Source organism: Pteronotus mesoamericanus, unplaced genomic scaffold, assembly GCF_021234165.1.
Source record: "Pteronotus mesoamericanus isolate MK-2021 breed Mesoamerican mustached bat unplaced genomic scaffold, CSHL_Meso_final contig_182, whole genome shotgun sequence".
Lineage (NCBI taxonomy): Eukaryota > Metazoa > Chordata > Mammalia > Chiroptera > Mormoopidae > Pteronotus > Pteronotus mesoamericanus.
Genome location: NW_026555078.1, coordinates 21398258 through 21418548, shown reverse-complemented (window position 1 = coordinate 21418548; position 20291 = coordinate 21398258). Strand labels below are relative to the sequence as shown.

Below are 20291 nucleotides of genomic sequence, written 5' to 3'. Positions count from 1 at the left end.
TTTCCGTGGCCCTGACCACATTTGCAGAAAGCCAGTGGTCTTTACTTTTGTTTTTCTCTGTCTCTCTGAGAGATGATGCCCCCTGGGAAGATTGAGGGGATTGGTGAGGGGAGAAAGCAGCAGGCCCAGAGTTCAGAATTAGTTGCTCTGCAACTTCTGCGTCATTTTGGGGTGTATGGTTTCATTTAGTTTTGCATAAAGACTGAAAATAGTACAATGAGCCAGCTCTAGAGCACATTACCCACTTGCACGGTCCGCCAGGCACACTGATTCTGTTTCCCATAGGCTAGTTGCTCCCAGTTGGGGAAGGAACTATTGTTTTACTAACATTTTTCTACTCTAAAGTCTGGCTGGAGGCATCTGCAAGGACCCTAAGAATTCCTGATTGCAAGTGTGGCAAGCCTTTTCCATCAACAAGGCATAGAAGCTGGGAAAACCCGGGATGAGCTGTCATCCTGAGTAACAGGCCTGTGGCAGGTGCTGACTAGCTTGACTTCCCTCAGTGCAGTGCAAACCTCTGAGCCCTGGATGCAGTCCTGGCTTCTCTGTTAAATGCAGGTGTGTGTTTGTCGCTGCGTGCTAGAGGCCATTGGCTCTGGATACATTCTTCATTTGTATATGGGCCTACTTAAGTATATTTTCTCTAGGCCCACCAAGATGATTCTGGGCCTTTGGAACTAGGAGGCTGAGGAGGCGAGAAATCCAAACTTCATCGTTTGCAAGGTGGTTCTGAAACAATGCCGAGCAGTTGGCTTTTAAACATTTGTCTTAGGAACAACCTGTACTCTGGCATGTTGTAAATCGACACCCCAATCGCCTTTGTGTAGTGAATTTGGACTTCAGTGCAGCAGCTGAGAAAACCTTTTGAGCAGCCTTGAGGTGTGGCTTCTTGCCAGCCTACAGCACACCCTGAGCAGCCTTGCCTGCTCCTTCTGTGGGGCCTGTGGGTGCTGAAGCAGTAACCTGAATTTTTGGACCTTTGTTTTGTAAGGATGGGTTGAACATGGAAGAATGGCATTGCTGATGGTAGTCGCAAGAGGGTAGGTTTTCTAAAGTTGATGTAATAATTGAGGAAAAGATTTTGAAGTTCACTGAACATGTCAGAAGTGGGGAATCATTAGTGTCAGTTGAATGCTCGCTGACTATAAGTCAAAAGCCTTGCTCAGTTGTGAAGATGAAAAATCAGGAGTTAAAGAATAATGTATAGAATGCTCAAATTATGTTGTTTAAGATTGTATCTAAAAGGCAGAGTATAATTAGGCATTTTACAATCTTGTTTGGCTTTCTGAGAACATGATTTTCTTATAATATATGAACCTATTTTTTGACTTTGGGGGGCCCTTTTAGGGAAATGGAGGGGACTGCCTATACCCAAGCTCTGGCGTGACTAAGACTTGTGCAAAAACAAAACCCTCTTTGTAAGTGTGCAAGGCCTATCCAAAACGGAGAGTCTGTGCTTTGGAATATATTCCATGTTGACCCACTCTCAATGTTTTAATGTTGTTCCTCCTGCATTGTACTCACTTACATGTTCTCACCTTTTTTTCCATTTAGACACATTTAACCTATGATTTTATCTGTCAGATGGGCTTCAATTTTTTTAATTAATTAATCTTTAGAGAGAGAGGAAGGGAGGGAGAAAGGGAGGGACAGGGAAAAGAGAGAAAGATCAATGTGTGGTTGCCTCTTGCATGCTCCCTTTGGGGATCTAGCCCGCAACCCAGGTATGTGCCCTGACTTGGGAATCGAACTCACGACCTTTTAGTCTGCAGGCCGGCACTCAATCCACCAAGCCACACTAGCCAGGGCAGGTGGGCTTCTATTTAAAGAGCTAAGCTGCTCAAACATTGCTAGCCTTCTCGATCTGGTAAAGCCCCAAGTTTTGGGGGGTAAGAGAAAAACAACCAACAATAAATAAACTAGTTCCTAGATTGTAAACTTTTCATGTTCTTCAGTCTCAGTCCCTAACTTTGTGGGTACAGAGTTTGTGGTATGTGTGTGCTTCAAGCAACTAAGTTTCTAAGGGCAAAACAAACAAACAAAAAACCCCAACATCCCCGCACCAGGGAACCATGATAATAGAAAGAGGAAAAAAAAACTCTAATTAGAGCAGTGTGGCAGACTTCTCCCATGCCTGGCTGGCCGAGGCATGGAGTTGATAAGCATACAGTGTCTTTCATACTTGCCATTACAACATGTTAATTAAGAGAATTCAGCTGTGGCACCAGCTGGGGATGTCTGGCTTTGTGAGAGATTGCAATTAGATGCTTTATTTTCTGTTTTCTTTTTCCCCTTTCAACTTTGGTGGAATGCCTTTGAGTAGGGGCTTTTAGTCTCAGCAGTATAAATACTTTAATGTGCCTAATTATGTAATCATACACTTACACTCTTCTGTGTACATACATACCGTTTTATGGATTTTTATCCTCTTTTCTAGTACATGAAACAGTCAGCTTGTGTTTTTGGTTGGTGTGGTGGAGCCAGACTCTGTGCTTTGGGCAGGAAAAAGAGGAAGACCAGAGGCAGTTCGTGATTTTCCTCTGGTTAAGATCTGCCCCTTTGCCCACAGCCTCCCCCACCTCCCCTCCTTGAGAGAGAAAGGGCACAGTCCTTTCTCTCTCAAATAATTAGTATCTCAATAGTTTTTTTTTTTTTATCAAAATCAAGGTAATTTAAATAAAATAGGACTTTATAATACTGTATCCTCCGTTAATTTGCAAGTGCAGTCTTGCAAAGTGTATAGTGTTATTTTTCCCAGGCCCTCTGTTCCACGCAGGCACAGGGCACGAGCCTGGGTGTGAGAACGCATGCACACAGGCACAATGGAACCCATTGATTTCTGGCATTCAGCTCTGACGAGAGGTCCTGGGACCCCAGCTGTTAGAATCAGGACCTGGGAGCAGCTGCTTTTGGAGATGCAGTCCTCCAAGGACAGGCCATCTGTTGCCCTAGGAGGGAACCCCGAGAAAAGAAAATGACCACAAGATACCTTTTTGTATTTCTCTCCTCTGCTCCAATCCCTCCAGTTCTTTCGTGGCCCCCTTCTCCAAGGCAAATTTTAGAAGCATGATGAAAACTCACATAGCTTTCCCTGCTGTCCTTCCCACTTCGCCACACCAGCGTACCCAGCTCCCCTGAAAAGTAGTTTTCAGAGTAGGCAGGCGGGCTTATATGTTTGGTTTCTTTGGCTGGATTAGCACTATAGGACAGACTTTCATTTTATTATTAGTAATATATGACTTTGCATTTTAGGGCTGGAAGAGTCCTTAAAATCTCATTTTATGGAGGAAGAGCCCAAGATTTTCATTCTTTAGATTTGTATTCAGGGCCCTCCTTATTCTGATGCTGGCCTGATTTTCTAAATTTCCAGCTTTCCCCTGTTAAACCTACAGTCATTTGCTGGTTTCCATATATGTACCACCTCTTCTTGCTGCTCTGCCATTGCTCCTACCCTTATCTTCTCCTTGCGTGTTCTTCCCACTCTCCTTTATCACAGGCACAACCCCATAGTCACTCTTTTACGTGGTCGTAATCCTACTTCCCTGTGAAGTCTGACACATTGGCACATTGCGAGGTGCTCAATAGAAGATATTTGTTTAATTTACAAAGGGGTTCCTATTAAGAAAGTGAAACCTAGAGAGAATAAGAATCAACACATGTAAATTTTTTTTCTCTTCTGGGTGAAAGTTATTAAACCCATTCTTTAAAAGACAAAAGATTAAAGGGTATTTTCTATTCACCTGTGTGACATTTGGACATAGTTATCTACTGATACACAGGATGGCTGAGGCTGCCAACAAGCAACGTCTTCTTACCAGGAATCTCGGACTGGTCAAAAGTGGCTTGCCAGAGTCAAAAGTCCAAAGGTGGTCAGGAGAGAAGAGGAGAAACCATGGGCCTCATTGTGACAAATAAAAGCAGAGTTGAGACTCTGTCCCTGACTCTGTCCAGATCAAGGCCTAAGCTTTACTAATACACCTGTTTTGAGGTCGCTCAGTGATCAAGGCGTCACAGCAATACGCTAGAGCTGAGCTGATACACATGCAGGCTAAAATCAAAGGTGAACAAAGCCCCAGCCATGTGGGAAAGCACCTTGAAAGCCAGGTGCCCTGCTTTGGACCTCACAGCAGGTTTATTCGAATTCCTGTTGTTTTTAAAGTTCCTTAAAGAAGCTTAAGTAAGGCTTTCTCAGAGAAAACTATGTGGGAAGAATTCCCTGGAGAGGAGAGGGTCTTTCTCGCTGCCTGAGAGGAGGAAAGGGATCTGTCTGCTAGGAGTGCTCTGTGGCGTGCAGTCCCTCCACCGACCTTCATTGCCCTGTCTGGTCTAGATCTTTAAAAGACCCAAATGTTGGAAGTAGGGAAGGACAAAAAACGAAAACAAAAACCCGGGTAGTTTTGACTCCTCCCTGCCCTTGATCAGCTGATGATAGCACAGGGTGATAAGGTTCCCCTTTTAGGAGGTTCAGAGGAAACCAAGAAGGCGTGACAAGCTGCTTTTCCTGTGGCGGCTGTGTGGGAAAGGGTGGTTTAAGATGGGTGCTTTAAAGAAGAGGATCCCATCCCCCACACGGTAGAGGAAGAAGAATGTCCACACCAGCGGCCTTTGTAACTTCTGACTCCATGTACCCGTGCTCACTTGTCAGTGTTCCTTACCCTCGCTGGTTTCAGAGGTGATAAAGGCAAGACCCTTAGCCCTGGCAGCCTCATTCCACACCGCACCTCAAAAAAGCCCACCTTTGCTTTCTCTTTTATATGTCCCTAGTCCCTTTCTCATGAGTCAGGGCTCACTTCATGGCGTCCCTTAGCCTCATGGTCTGTTAGATACATCTTCTCGGTCACAAGGAGACCTAGTCACAGCCCTTTCTTCAGGAAATTCCCTTTAGACCTTTACCCCTCAATGACGGGTAAGTGTTTTTCAAACAGCTGTGGTGTTTTGCTCGTTTTAGGCCATCACCTCAGCAGATTTTTGCCACTGTTCATAACTGGAGTTTTTACCAATTACTTTCTTTTATTCTTTGCAGCTCTGTAGGCCTCGGTGCATATCAGTGGCCTGTTGGGGACCTGGGAGAAGCAAAATGCTGTCTTACTCACTGTTTGGTGGTACATGGCAGACGCTGTTTATTTTGGGCTTCGGTAGAGATGGCCCAGGGTCCCTGGACAGCTTAGCTCGCAGAAAGGCAGCCCTTTATATAAGCCTAAGTCGTGTCCCTTTTCTGTGTTTCGTGGCAACCTTCCTCACATAACCCTCTTGGAAGATTTGTGTTCTCAGCTAAAAACACTCCTATAAGTTTCTCACTTGCAGCCTTGGTATCTGTGATGCTTAAATAGCTCCATTGTTTGTAGTGCTCAGAGATTAGTGAAGGAAACTGTCTTGCCTTCCCCCTCAACTTCTCCAGAAAAATGTGGCCCCATGTAAGGTATGAGCCAAATCCTCTGGGCTCAAACTCACCAGTCCACATTCTTCTCCAAACAGGAATCACTGTAACTTTTTTCCAGATATACCTCACCCCCATGTTATACTTCTGCAGGTCTTGGGCTAAATTTTTTCAGTAGCATCTGCAATGAGAAAGGGCTTTTCTCTAATAGAGAGCAAGGCAGAGTTTGAATTTAGACTCTTAATATAGTAGCCCTGTAACCTCAGGCCACTACTAAATTTTTCAAAGCCTTAGTTTCTTCATCTGAGCAAATTATAGCACCTTCCTCACAGAGCAGGAAAAGTAAGTAGAATGGCAACTTTAAAGTGCCCAGTGAAGCCCTGACTGATGTGGCTCAGTTGGTCGGGTGTCGTCCTGCAAAACGAAAGGTTGCCAATTCTATTCCTGGTCAGGGCACATGCCTGGGTTGCGGGTTCGGTCCCCAGTCAGGGTGCATGTGGGAGGCAAACTGATCGATGACTGTCCCCCAGTTGATGTTTATCTCTCTTTCTTCTCCTCTCTCTAAAAATAAATAAATAAAATTTTAGGAAAAAAAATAGAAGTTCCCAGTGTAATGCCTGGTAATAAATGTTAACTCTCACTTCTGCCCTGTTGAATGTCAGACATCTTTAAATTTATTTTAAATTTATATTTGTGTTTCTTGGAGGCCTACTGTGTGTTCTTGGCATTGTGATATCAGGAGTCACAATTAGATCGTAGAGTTAGAAATGAAACCATAGCTGTGACCTTTGTCCATAAGAGTCCAAACCTGTTTTAAACTCAAGGCAACCTCCTACATTACCATCTGTTCACCAGTTACCGTTCTGAGGTTGAACATTATGTTAAGCAGATGACTGGAACCTTCTTCCAGAGGACCAGCCTGCACCCTCCTGGATGTGGGCATTCTAAGGGGGAAAGCAAATACAAGTGCAGCTTAGTTCCATGATAGGGTGAAGGAAAGGAAACCAGAAAGTAGCAGTTGCTGATGAGGAAGTAAATAAACATCATTTGCTTTCTCTTAACCCTTTAACTAGCACTCTCAGGGGAGACATAGTAATGCTTGTTAATGCACGTGGAATGGCCTGGCTCCCCAGCTCTGCTGTCATCCCACCGTCCTAGGAGTGAGCGTAGGGGACAGTTGTGTGCTCTGCTCTGTAGATCCCTGCACTGGGTGGGCAGCTTTAGACACTGAGTGGCCCAGGCCTAGAGCAGCTGGATGAAGGAAAGTGGTCCTCCTGCCCCGCCTTCTTTCAGCAGTCATGCAGTAGAGGGATGGGAGGGGTGCAGCCCGAGGTGGAAGCCTGCTCCCCTGAGCTCCTGCGCTGCGAGGACAAGTGGAGGTGGAAGGGTGACAGGCCGTGTAGAAGTCAGCCACTCGTCAGCCAAGAGGGGCTGGGTCTGTTCTGCTGAGAAGGGAAGTTGGGAAAGGGGCTGGCATATTACTGAGCTGGGGCTAGGGGAGAGCAAAGCAAGACTTCCCAGAGTGCTTATCTTGCTTTCTTCTCTGCCTGTTTGCTCTCCAGATACCCCAAAATTGATGAAACAACCCTTTCTCTTTTCTTTGTCTTACCCCATTCCACAAACTAGAGGTGAGGGTTTAGTTTGCTATATGAAAATAAATGTACAGAAGTTATCAGTGCTTGGTATGTGCCAGGCATGATGCAAGACATTTCAGGTACATCGTTTCATTTGCCCTTGCAAATACTTCGTAGCGGTGGGTATTGGCTGTTAAAGAGTAAGGCTCAGAAAAGTTCAGGCAGGTGACAGGGTTGCAGATCAGGCGCCCTGGTCAAGCCCAGATTCGTCTCTCTGACACAAAGACCATGCTCCGGACTCACGCCGCCCCAGCCTCAGCCCTCACCCCCACCCCACAGCCCTGATCCTGGGGGCCTCTTTGCTGTTACCTATTCTTGAAACTTATCTCAAATCGAGAACCGTGTGACCCTTTGCCATTAGAAACGAGACAGTGCCTTGACATGTGGGCAAAATTTTGCAAGGTAAGTAGTTTTCTACTAGGCATCTTCTCTCTGCTAGAGTCTGTGCCAAGAACTGGAGATACAAAAATGAGCAGAATAAATACTTGCCCTGTAGTATGGGTGGGTGGGTGGGTGGGTGGGTTGTAGACAAGCGGCAGAAGGACTGACCTATGTGAAAGTAGTTGCAGAGACAATGCGGTGATAGTTTATAGAGAGGAGTGAAGAAGGTGTTAGGAGAACACAGGAATAATAAAGCTACAGACTCAACACCAGATACTTTACTTGCATACTTGTGATTAACCTGCACAGCAACCCTATGAGGTAGACACCTTTAATATCTATTTTACAAATGTGGAAACAGGGTAGGAAGACCTGCCCGAGCCCACACTGTGGGTAACTGTCGGAGCAGTACACACCTGGGCGCTCTCATTTTAGGCCCATGCAGGTAAGCTGTACCTTGTGCTCCTTAATTCTCTCTGGCATTTCTCTTTGGGCTGCTTTGGGTTTCTTGGCACAAGACAGTTCTGAAGCTTGAAAGATGGGTGCGGTTCCAGCTGACCGCTTGTGCTTTCAGGTCAGGGTGTCCAGGCTGAAGAGAGAAACAGCATTTCTTCTTTCAGAATGACTAAGGACTTTGGTGGCGACTTCCAGGTGACAAGAGTTTTCTTCTTTGGGCCAGGGTCCAGTAAATAAAATGTTCCTTTTCGTTGGCTCTGAAGCTGCTGACTGGTATTTCCCTGCTCCTGTGAAGTGGAGGGACCGAAAACAAGATGGACTGGCTCTGAAGCCAGACCCACCCCTGAGTGGCAGGGCTGAGGCTGGGCCTGACTTAGGAAGGTGACGGAGACCTAGGAGGAGCTGTAGCAGGCAGCCCAAGCCACGGGTGGTTTCTCCCTGTTTTCCCATCCCTGCCCCAGGGCCACACTCTGGGAAAGGCTGGCCCTCTCCCAGCATGTGGGAAGTTCTCATGAGAAAAGGAATCCTGGCTGGACAATGGGCTTCCTGTCTGACTGCTGGGAAGTTTTGTTGTAGAGAAGAGGAAGGTTGCAAGTGGCATGAGAAATCGTCTCTTCCCTCTCGCTGCAGCCTGTTTTAGACTTTTGACTATTTGAGTCGGGGGCCAGGAAGGCAGAAAGCCAGGGAGAAGCATGGACTGAAGAGAGCCCCTTGGGTGCCTCTTGAGAGGTCGAACTCCTCCTGCCTGTTTCTCTGTTCCTTGCTGTCCTGAGGGATGCAGTAGCTTTTGCACAAGCAGGATGTTCTCCTCAAATCTTTCATCCTGTGCTCAATTCAGAAAGCACTGTGGTTGTAGGACTTTTGTGAAGGACTTTTACTCAAATAGGTGGTGAGGCCAAGACACCCACCCGACTTGAGACAGATTTGCAAATGTCTGAAGAGATTGAGGAGGTCATCTAGTTCATTGTCCTCATGTACTGAAACTGAGGCCCAGAGAGGCTGGAGGCCGCAGGCAGTACCCAGATTGTCTTCATCACTGGGTTCCCCTCACTGACGCTCCCTTTCCAGGGTGTGGGAATGGGAGGAGAAGCTGGGCTTGGAAATTCTCTGTTCCTGCCCACTGCCACTGCGACCATGCACAAGTACTGCCCCCTGCTGAGCGACCACGAGCAAGTTCCTTCACCTCAGTTTGCTCATCCGTCTAATGTAGTATGTTTTTTACAGGGTTTCTATAGTAGGTGGCCAATAAATATGTTACTGAAATTTAAAGGAAACCTCAGAAGAAACCTTTTGACTGTCATCAAATGTGATCATATCCCCCTCCACCTCTCACCCCTGTTTGCATGTGCCTGGAAGTCCCAGTTCCAACTTTCTTGGGAGGCTTTTCTTGAGAATTGCCTCCCCTTTGTACTAGCCTGTTCACATTATACAGCATGACTTTCCCTTTCGCATACATAGCAGCCAGATGTTGCAGAAGCTCCAGAGCGTGGGCCACTCAGTGGAACCTGGTGTCCTGCCCTGCGCAGCCAGCCCACATTAGCTTAGTGGTCAAGCCCGCAGCTTAGGAGCCTGAGTGCCTGTTGAGTCCAGCCTCATCATTTAAAAATGTGTGATTGGGGCAAATTACCAACGCACGCTGTTCTTATTTGTAAAATGAAGAAAATACGGGGCCTGCTTCATATAAAGAGACAGTGCTTAGCACATTAATACACTTTTTATAGGTATTATCTTCCTTGTCTTATTTCCTGCCCCCCTCCCAACCCCCAAATGTGCTCATTTGAACACCTTTTTTCACAGTTTTCACCTTGTGTTTTTTTTTTTTTTTTTTTCTGGCTCTCTTTGCTCCTAACAAACCATTCAGGGCTAAAAGTAGAAATTGGACCTTCATTTATCAAGAAAAGGTTTTGAGAGCAAGCACATAAGCAGTGCTTTTTAAAACAACCTGAAGGGACCCTCAGCACTCAGTGCTGTCATCTTTCCACTTCTGCTATTCACCTCAACACTCTGTGCCCTGCGGTGCGTTCTGGAAGCCTTTCCGCTGTTCCCAGATCCCAGACTCACCCTGGGACTCTCAGACAGACCCTCCCTGCCCTGAGCCCTTGTGCTGTCCAGTGCAGTGGCCACTTGCCCCATGTGGCTGCTGAGCGCTTGAAATGCGGTTAATCTGACTTGAGATGCGCTGTAAGTGTAAAGACCTACTTTTAAAAAAAGGACATAAATTATCTCATTAATAAATTTTTATGTCAGTTGCATGTTGAGGTGTAACCAGTAATCTTTCATGTGTACTGGGTTAAACAAAATATATTATTAAAATAAATTTTACCTGTTTTCTTTTACTTTTTTAATGTGGTTACTAGAAAATTTTAAATGACCCGTGTGGTCACGTATTTCTCTTGGACAGTGCTCTCTTAGATGTGCCATGTCCTTCTGTTGCTTCCTGCCCTCCATATTTTTTTGCTCTGTTTCTTGTCTTTGCCTGGAGCTCTCGCCCTCCTCTGGTTGCAGGTGGTGCTGAGTTGATCAAGAAGTCTCTGCCCAGAAGGACAACCAGGCTAATAGAAAAGCTCATTGTTGAACATTTCCTTCCTGGACTTACTTTGGAGTTTGCTGTGTGCATGCCTGCGTCCTCCGTAGATTGTAAACTTTTTGAGGGCATAGTCCTGTCACATTCAGTTTCACGGCCCTCCTAGGGCATCTTGTGTGGTGAGGCCAGCTTTAATCATTTGGTGGAATTACAGCCAAATAGAGACATTTACGATACTGCCTCAGCTGTGTCCCTGATGATTACAACTGCCACGTTGGTAGCTGGGTTTGAGGGACCTCTTTTCTTCTCCCCTAAATTCCCAGGAAATCTTTCCCCAGCCGAATTTTCTTTAGCACCTGTTTCTCTGTGCCCTGTTGAGTTCTACTGCACAGATTTTGTCTAAAACTGCATTATGTCAGGCATGCGCATGAACACTGACGCAGTTCCTTACACCCTCAGTCACTTTGTGTGGGAGTGCCGTGTGTTCTTGATAACTGTCTTTTGCTGAGATCTCTTAAAAATGTGCTAAGTATTGAAAAGTCTACTTCCCCTTCTCAAGCTGATCTTCACACGCCCTGTTCCCCACACTTGCTTTGAAGGAACTCAAGTATTTGTTCAGTTTGCTAAACTGAACATTGTGACCCCCTGGTCTTTCCTGGAGCTTGTTTTGATAGGTTTTTTATGGAATCTTATTGAAGGTTTGTTCTGTTTCAATTTGCTGCCACCTCCTAAAAAAGCTGGTCTCCAAAACAACAAATGCAAAAAACATTTGAAGAGCAGATTGAGGGTTCTTGTTGGTTTCTACTGAGGGTTTGAGGCTGCAGTGAGGACGCGGAGGTGGAAGCATCTGCCGGATCATTTCGCTTCCCCGTCCGCACCCTCGCCAGCTGGTGGGATGGTCTGTCACTGAATGACCGCTGTGCACCAGGCTCGCTGCTGGGCCCCCCAGGAATTACATCGCTGCTTCCTGTGCTCACTGGAGGCCTAAGTGGTTGTAAGAGATAATGGAAAACAGAGAAGGAAGCTAAGGAGAATTGATTTTTTTTCCTGCAGAATTTCTATCTTCTGGCTTTCTCCCTCTCTTTTAAAAGTTGTGCATCTTTGCCAAATCAGATGAGTTCATTGTCTTCTTGGGGTTAAGAACAGAGCTTGAAACTCCCTCTGCGGACCTGGAGTTGTCAGGAAATGAGCCTGATGCTCAGATTAAGTCAGCCTCTTGCCCAAAACAGTAGCTTCAGGAAGCCCCTGGATAACTTGTTTGCTATTCCCGATCTCCCCTTTCCCGTGTACCCCAGGCATCACTGAGTGGGTCCTCTCCAACACCCACCCTTTGCCAGGACTCTCCGCTGTGCTCTCTAGGCAAGAGGGCCATTTTTCTTCTTGTGTTCTTGGTGTCTTAAATGCTTTTTTTTTTTTTTCCTTACACGTCCTTCTCATTTCTTTTTTGGTCTGGGGCAGCCTCTTTGTGATGCTGAACCTCATATACTCTAGTTTGTTTCCTTTGTATGACCTTCACAGGTCAACGCAGAAGAATTTTTGTACATTTTATTTACCATATTAGGGTAGTGATACCATCGACTTAGTATAAAGGCTCTCTCTCCCTCCGGTCTACCTTATATCTATCTAATTCAGCTCCTCTTAACAATTCTGCCCTTCTCAAGACCCTGCTGAGGCCCCCCTTTAAGCTGGGTTTAACTTTGCTTTCCTCAGTCCGTGCATGTGCTTCAGACTACCCCTCCTCTCCAAAGGAATCAAAGCCCCATTTGAAATGCTGCTGCTTCCGCGAGCCTTTCTGCATCTCTCCCACACAAGACGGGATCTCTCCTGCTTTGAGCTCCCTCTCTTGTGGCACCAGTCACATTCTCTGACATGTCTGAGAACAAACCTGTGCAGAGTATCTTTGGAGGAATACAGGGACTGGCACAGGATCTTTGGAGAGAGGGGCCAAGTGACTCAGGACCAGGAGGAGGGCTTACTTTCGATTGTGCACTCATCTTAGTTTTAAAATTGTATTCCTTGGATATATTCTTCCTGTGGGTTTTTTTTTCCTATAAAAGTATTATCTTCATAACAAAGATCTAATATATAAATGTTGGATAGTGTTTTTATAACCTCAGAGTAGGGAAGTGTCCTTAAACAAAACACAACATCAGGTACCATAAAGAAAACAACTTTCAAAATATGTGTGTACTTATTGGTCATACCCCTGTTTGGCTGCAGGTACCCAAAGTGCATATGTATTTATCCTTTTTCAGAGCGTGGGACAAATAACCCCTACACAGTAGTCAATAAATACTAGTTGAATTGAAATGAAATTGAATTGCCAGTCACTTCTTTGTAGACCTCACTTTTTTCACTTATGAGTGCTAAGTGACCTTCAGGGTCTCGCTCAAAGATTCTGTGAAGATGTGGATGTTAAGGACAGAAATTCCCAGCAAAACATGAATGGCTTTAGAATCAGCAGCTCTTCCCCCAAGGCCGTCTTACCTAGCACAGTGGACCCGGGTGTGGGTCCTGCCAGCTTTCAGGGGCTGTCCTGGGGTGCTCAGCACTAATCATGCTGAGGGAATGAACCAGTTAGACACAGTCAGAGGGGAGCAGGCGGGATCTGTGGGGGGCTTGTTGCCTGAACAAAGGAGGGACAGAGTGATGGGTGAAGTTGTTTGCTGAGGTTTCTTTGGGAATTCAGCTGGCCAGCTCTTTGAATTTCTGGGCCGAAGTATAAAGGGGTACCAGGAGTGTTTGCATCTGTCTCCCTCCTGTTGAAGACTTTGGGCGAGGTGGGTGGCTCGGGAGCAGTCTGCAGAAGGTGTGTCTTGAGAGGGGACGGAGGGGACTTATGTGGGCTCAAGTACTACTTTCAGAGAAGCTGCCCCGACGTCCCCTTCTGATTGCTGTGGCACCTACCACAGCTTTGTTTTGTTAACAGCTCTTTAAAAACTATGTGTCCTCATCTTAGTGATAAGCAGCTTGAGGACAGGGAGCCATCTTCTCCTTTTAGACGTGGTGTCCACCCCCCAGCCTGCCCGACAGTCACCTTGCTTAATAGCAGTTTGTAGGTTGAAGGGAAGTGGTATTTGGTGAGAGGCTGCAAGGGCTGCTCTGAGTGGGAGAGTAGTGGGTGGGCCTCTGAGTGAGGGATCACCTTATCTGGGACAGACAGAGACTCCAGATCTGTTAGAGGAGGTGGAAAGAAAGAAACCTACAGTTCTGTTCTCATACCGATGTCCTTGTGGTTTTCAGAATAGGGGCAGGTATTGGTGTGGACACAACTTTTATCTTGTATTAGTAAGGCTTTGGGAAGCTGAAGTCCGTGGATGCCTGGCCATCCTGCCAGCTGGTCTTCTCCCCCAGCTTAGTCTCCCAAACAATGATCCCTGAGTGCCCACACTGTGCTCCTCCTATTTTGGCTAAGCACACCTCTTAATTCACTTCCTGGGGACTTCAATTCTGCTGCGTCTGTCCAGCGTTAGAGGGCAGGCCGGGGAACCAGAGGCCACCCTCCCCCGCCCTCGGGCTGCTCAGACGCTCTGCCTTCCAGCCCCTCTGGCTTATCACCGCTGCGGCTCACCTGCCCTGGGCCTCCTGCCTGCTCAGGCACTGCCTGCCCTGGCCCTCACTGGCCTGCTTCAATCATGCACTCGATACACTTTGTAAAGGCTTCCTCAGCTCAAGGGGTCGAAGCAGTCTCTGCCGGTAAAAGGAGCACAGGTTTTAGAACCAGAAGACTTGACTCCGCTCTCAGGCCTGCTGTGCCGTCTGCGTTTCCTGGCTGAGAGCCATCTAACTTCTCTGGGCCTCGGTGCCCTCATCCTCAGAGGGGGTCACGGCAACTACCGCACGGAGTTATCAGAGCGGATTAATAACATGGGGGTGAAGGTACTTCTATTTATTTTTAAAATATTTTTATTGAATTTATTGGGGTTACATTAGTTAATAAAATTATGTAAGATTCAAGTGTACAGTTCCATAATACAGCACCGTATAATGTATTGTGGAAAGTGCTTTTAAAACTAGACAGTCCTACCTCAGTAAAAATGGGGGACTCACTGTGGGCTGGAGACAAGTGATGCCAGTGACTGTTCGGTCAGGAAGTGGGGACGCCCCCAGGAAATCCCTCAGGAGTTTCTCCTCGGCAGGGAAGGCTTGCTGTTAGCACACGGTGGAGGTCTTTTCTGGTGTGGATCCTGGAAACAAGGCTAACATTTCCCACATGGAGGCTAAGAGTATTTTATCATCCTTCACTGACTTGTGTGTTTCAGTAGGAGTTGTTACAACCATATTATGCGCCAGATCTCTGTATGTTCAGGACTTTGTCAGAGTCTACCATTCAGTTGTGGGTGCAGATCTCTCAAGGAACAGTGAGGAGGGGAAGGGGAAATGTTGCAAGCAGCCAAATTTCCATTGTTGTGGTGCCCTTCCCTCTCTCAGTGGCAACCTGCGTTTCCAGGGCTGAGCCAGCAGCCTTTCCAAGGGCCGGCCCTGTGCTCCTCGTGTGTCTCTTGTCGAGGCCTTCGGGGCAGGCCGCTGAGTCACTGAGGGGACTCCCACCAGAAGACCTCGTCACCTTACCGTCGCTCTCTCTTTGTCTTTGCAGTGTGTTCCCTGCCCCCGGAGCCAGAGAATGGTGGCTACGTCTGCCACCCTCGGCCCTGCAGAGACCCCCTCAACTCTGGCAGTGTCATCGAGTACCTGTGTGCTGAAGGCTACATGTTAAAAGGCGATTACAAATACCTGACGTGTAAGAATGGTGAATGGAAACCAGCCATGGAGATCAGCTGCCATCTTAACGAGGGTCAGTGTGGCAGATGGGAAGGGGGTTCTATTTTCTTTTAACCCGAGGGAACTGGTGCCTGCTTCCTCCTGACCATCCTGTGGGGTGGGGCAGTATATATAGCCCCTTCGATGCCCTGCAACTTCCCTTCATTTGGGATTTCATGTCTTTGTGAAGGACATTTGAGGTTGCTGGTGCCTGTCCCATGGGGTTCAGCTGAGGCACTGGGGGGCTCAGTAGCTTTACTGAGACATCTGTTCTGCTATGTAAGGTCCCTTTGTTGCTCGTGGTCTCTTGTTTGCCTGGCTGAGTGCTGGTGACCTTTGACCGAGTTCTGCTGACACATGAGCACAATGCTAACATCTTCTGTAGTGTCTCTTTTATATTATTTTTTCTTGAATGGTAATGAACTGTTTTGTTATGGAGCTACAGTCTGGCTGGACACACCTCCCCCCCTCTCCTCACATGCATGACAGGAAATCCAGCCGCCTGCAGGAAAGTAGGTGTCATATAGCCATCATTGTGCTTCCCACTTGGGCTCTGAGGCCATCACACCCAGAGAAGGCTGGGGACTGGCCCAAGCATAACTAAAGCTATAAGATCTTAGAATAGGGGGTTAGTACAGCCCAGTTCTTATACAGCTTTCTGTCACATGGGGAAAAAGATGAGTGGGACTTAAAATGGTGGACCGGCATGTTCCTATAAATGGTTGATGTCCACCAGCTGGCCTCTGGAGGACAGGGTCAGGAGTGGTTTATGAAGCGAAGGTGTCAGATGGTCCTCAAAGGCCCACAGCGAAGGGAATATTAGATTCAGGAATGGGATAGGGAAATGGCCCCTTTCCTTGTGTGTATAAACTGCTTTGCACTGTTACTCCTGAAAGTGCCCTGGTCAGGGCGTGTCTCTGTATGGTAGGGGCCTGATAAGATCAGCTGTGGGACTCATGTTGTATGTGTCTGGATATAAACCTCTTCTTGTGATGGCTTATTTCTGTAGAGAAAGACACCAAGACGTCACTCGGGACCCCCACGCTGTCCATAGTGGCTTCCACTGCCAGCTCCGTGGCCCTCATTCTCCTCCTTGTGGTGCTGTTCGTGCTGCTGCAGCCAAAACTGAAGTCTTTCCATCACAGCAGGTGAGCCCAGGGTGGCAGGTATCTTAGTGGGGACTGGCCTTTGACTGGCAGAGGGTTGCTGACCTGTCTACCAGCCTCTACTGGTGTGGGTGCCCAGGGAGAGGGAAGAGCTCTTTCATGTCCTGAATGTGCCCGACACAGTGCTTGTTGCTTTGCAGACATTATTTTGATCCTCACAGGGACATTCCAGATAAGAAAACTGAGGCTCAGAGAGGTTAAATCATTTACTCAAGGTCATCCCTCTTCAGGAGTGTCCAACCTGTGGCCCGCAGGCCACATGCGGCTCAGGATGGCTGTGAATGCAGCCCAACACAAAATTGTAAATTTAGTTGAAACGTTGTGAGATGGTTCTTGTGTTCACCTGTCACAGTGTATTTAATATGGAGCCCAAGACAATTCTTCTTCCAGTGTGGACCAGAGACCCCAAAAGTTTGGACACCCCTGCTCTAGATGATGACAGAGCTGAGTTTTGAACTCATCTATCCAACTCCAAAATCATGTCCTTTTCCCTACGTCAGTGGTTCTCAAAGTGTGGTTCCAGCAGCATCAGTATCACATGAGGGCGTTAGGAATGCACGTTTTTAGGCCCTACCCCAGACCAACTGAGTGAGAAACTCTGGGGCGGAGGCCCAGTGGCAGGGCCCCACAGGCCCTCCAGGTGAGGCTGGTGCAGGCTCATCTCTACAAGCCACTGCCATGTGTACCTGGGTTCCAGTCCTGGCTGTACGCAGAGACTCCTGCTGGGAGCTGAAAACAAATACCAACACCTGGGTCCCCATCCCCAGCCATTCTGATTGGTTTAGAGTGAGATCCTGGCAGTAGTGGTTTGCAAAGCTCTTCAGTTGGTTCTAAGGTGCACCTGGGACACGCAGCCAGCGCACTATACCACATACGAGAAACAGGGGACGAGGTCTTCTTGCCCGACTGTTTTCCAGTTGAGTGCGTTAGCCGTTAGCCGCAGATCACCCCAGACTGGGTGGGCGTGGTTGGGGAGGGGGTCGGCACACGGTGGGGAGCGGCCTGAGGGGATCCCTGGGGATGGCCCCCCTCCCAGGCCCTCGGGGCCCCTGCGGTGGCGTGCTCCCCCTCGCGCCCAGTTTCTGTTCACTCAGAGCCCTCCGGCAGCCACAGTTGTCACCCCGGCTGGAGGGGCGAAGGAGCAGGCGGAACCACGTCACATAACAGGCTGCTTGTTTGGGATTTACAGACAAGGACCGAGCTCAGTTTAATCTTTGTGTACTCTGTGTGATCTTTTTATTTTGTTTTGTTGGATGGGAGTGAAGAGGAGGGTAGCGGCTATTTTTAAAGGTTGTTAAGTGGTTAGTAGAATAAGGAGTATTTGGAAGGGAGTGTTTACTTGAAGGAATCAGTTATTTCCACATAAAGGCAAGCTGATCTATTTAGCATTTTATTCACATTGGAGTTTCCCCGCCTTGTAGTTAACTAGTAAGACTGTTAAAAGTAACTGGCTGATTTTGCCTGACTTGAGTAGAAGGGAGACTTGGTTTTCAGATGAGACCTTATTTAAATTTTGTACTGTGTTTATGTATTATTTTTTAAACAAAAAAAATTTATTTTGAATAGAAGTTAAGCACATGGCAGAACGCACACTGCTTTTTCTATGCCACCTTGCCATGAAAGTTTGCCCTCCTTCCAGAAACCTCTCCGTACTTTTACGAGCGCCACTTCTGTTGTCCTTGAAGTGTGTACACCATTTGAACTGGGTAGCACAGATTTTTATCTCCAAGTACAGACAAGGAGATTGGAACTAATCGCAGTCTAGTAACAGTGCAGTCCAACCATAGACCATACGTCTCCCATGAGGAGGGCACACCACCTATGCAGTAATCTAGTCAAGAACTGGCCTGCATCTAATCCCAAAGAAACAATTAGACAAGTCCAGAGTGTGAGACATTCTAGGAGACAGCTGGCCTGCAGTCTATAAAAAATGTCATTGTCATGAAAGAAAAGCTATACAGGACTATTCTAGATGATAGCAGATAAAAGAGACAGGACAATTAAAGGCAGTGCATGATCTTTAATTTGGTCCTGGATGAGAATAAACCACAGCTGAAATGGGTATGTTGGTGGATAGTTGGGAAAATTTGTGTTACAGTATCATGCCGATGTTAAATTTCCAGTATGTAATGATATTGCAGTTATTTGGAGACAAAGTTTTTGAGAGGTGTGTACTCAGTGTCTTCAACTTACTTTCAGAATGGTTCAGATAACAACGTGTTTGCATAACGAACGATCCCAGAAAGGTGTCTGCGTGAATAAATCTCACCAATGTAATGCTGACTAAAAGAAGACACATACACATACACACACGCAAACTTACTGTGTATCCCATTCATATAAAGATCAGAAATGCAGAACTAAATGATGGTATGGGAGGATTCATGTGCAGGCAGTAAAACTTTTAAAATAAAAGGCAAAGGAGTGATTCGCGTGGAAGTTAGGATACCAGTTCCTTACAGTGATGGGGAAACGGGAAGGGGTTGGGCCAGGAATGAGGGGTGTCTGGGGAGCCAGCAGTGTTCCCTTTCTTGACCTGGGTAGGGGTCATGCAGTGCTACCCTTGGGATGACCAGTGAGTTATACATTGTTCTATGTGTTCTTTTCTATATGTGTGTTATAATTCACATATAATAGTTTACAAAGTTAAAAATAATAATAAAAGGCAAGCAAAGTGACTGAGTCAGAAGAACAAAATTCTTCTGAGTTGGAGTCCATTGTCCCATTTCAAGACCATAGTGCTTCTTTCTCCTCTACTTTTTAAATAAAAGCTTTATGGAGATATAATTTACATATCATTCAATGTACTCTTTTAAGTATGTAGGCAATGGTTTGAGTATGTGCACAGGTATGTTCAGTCATCATTTTCTCACTTCCTATTCTAGCTGTGCTGAATGAATGGCTTTATTTCCAGGTCTCTAGATTCCTAGTTTTGCACAGGACCAGAGAGCTCGGGGCTTGTGTACCTAGAGGTTAAGAACAGTTTCTGGAAGCAGGTGGAACTGGATTCAAACGCCAGCTTCCTCCCTTACCAGCTGTGTGGCTGTGAGCAGTTATTTAACTTCTCTGAGCCTCATTTGCATTTTTGGTGAATTTCTACCTGAAAGGGTTCAGGTGAGGATTTGGTGTGATAAAATATGTAAAGCATTTAGTGCTGTGTCTGCCACATAGTAAGTGCTCACAAATGTTTGTTGTTGTTAGTGCTTTGGTATCTATTGGCCTCTGTGTGTATTTTAATTCTTCTTTGTCGTTTCTTCCTCTTGATGCAGGCGTGACCAGGGGGTATCTGGGGACCAGGTCTCTATCATGGTGGATGGAGTCCAGGTTGCTCTGCCGTCCTATGAGGAGGCTGTATATGGCAGTTCTGGTCACTGTGTGCCGCCTGCTGACCCCAGAGTGCAGATTGTGCTGTCAGAAGGATCTGGGCCTAGTGGGAGGAACGGGCCAAGGGAGCAGCAGCTGCAGGACCAGGGGGCCTGCTCCTCTGCAGGCGGAGAGGAGGAGGCCCCGGGCCAGTCTGGACTGTGTGAAGCCTGGGGCTCCCGGGGCTCAGAGACTGTGATGGTGCATCAGGCAACCACCTCTTCCTGGGTGGCTGGCTCAGGGAACAGCCAACTGGCACACAAAGAAGCCCCCGACTCAGAGAACAGTGACATACAAAGCCTTTTATCCCTCACCTCGGAGGACTACACAGACGGTAGGTGGTCTGCACTGATGTGAATTACTAGCGGCTCCAGGTCCTTGCTGGGAGTAAGGAAGGATGTGAACCTCTCTAGCGATTGGTGTAATGGGGGCAAAGAAAGATCTTACCTGGGGCGTTAGCCTGCAAAATACGATTTCATCCTCAGCTCCAGGTAGCTCTTTGGGCTTTGTATGGGGAGACTTTCACTGTGGACTGTGAATTTTGATAGTTTGCAGTCTCCAAAAATTATTCATAACCAAAGAAATATAAATATTTCTTTGATCTGCCTGGACTCTCAGTCTGTTGGGAA

General features: G+C 46.9%; 1 protein-coding gene across 4 annotated transcripts in view; it reads left to right on the top strand.

Annotated features, from left to right (window-relative positions):
- Positions 1-20291, top strand: part of SUSD6 (sushi domain containing 6) — a 90888-nt gene that overhangs the window by 65984 nt on the left and 4613 nt on the right. For all 4 annotated transcript variants that reach the window (XM_054567365.1, XM_054567368.1, XM_054567367.1 and 1 more), the window contains exons 3-5: positions 14970-15167; positions 16143-16281; positions 19569-19996. In XM_054567365.1, the coding sequence (XP_054423340.1) occupies positions 14970-15167; positions 16143-16281; positions 19569-19996 (765 nt within the window). The remainder of the gene's footprint in view (positions 1-14969; positions 15168-16142; positions 16282-19568; positions 19997-20291) is intronic.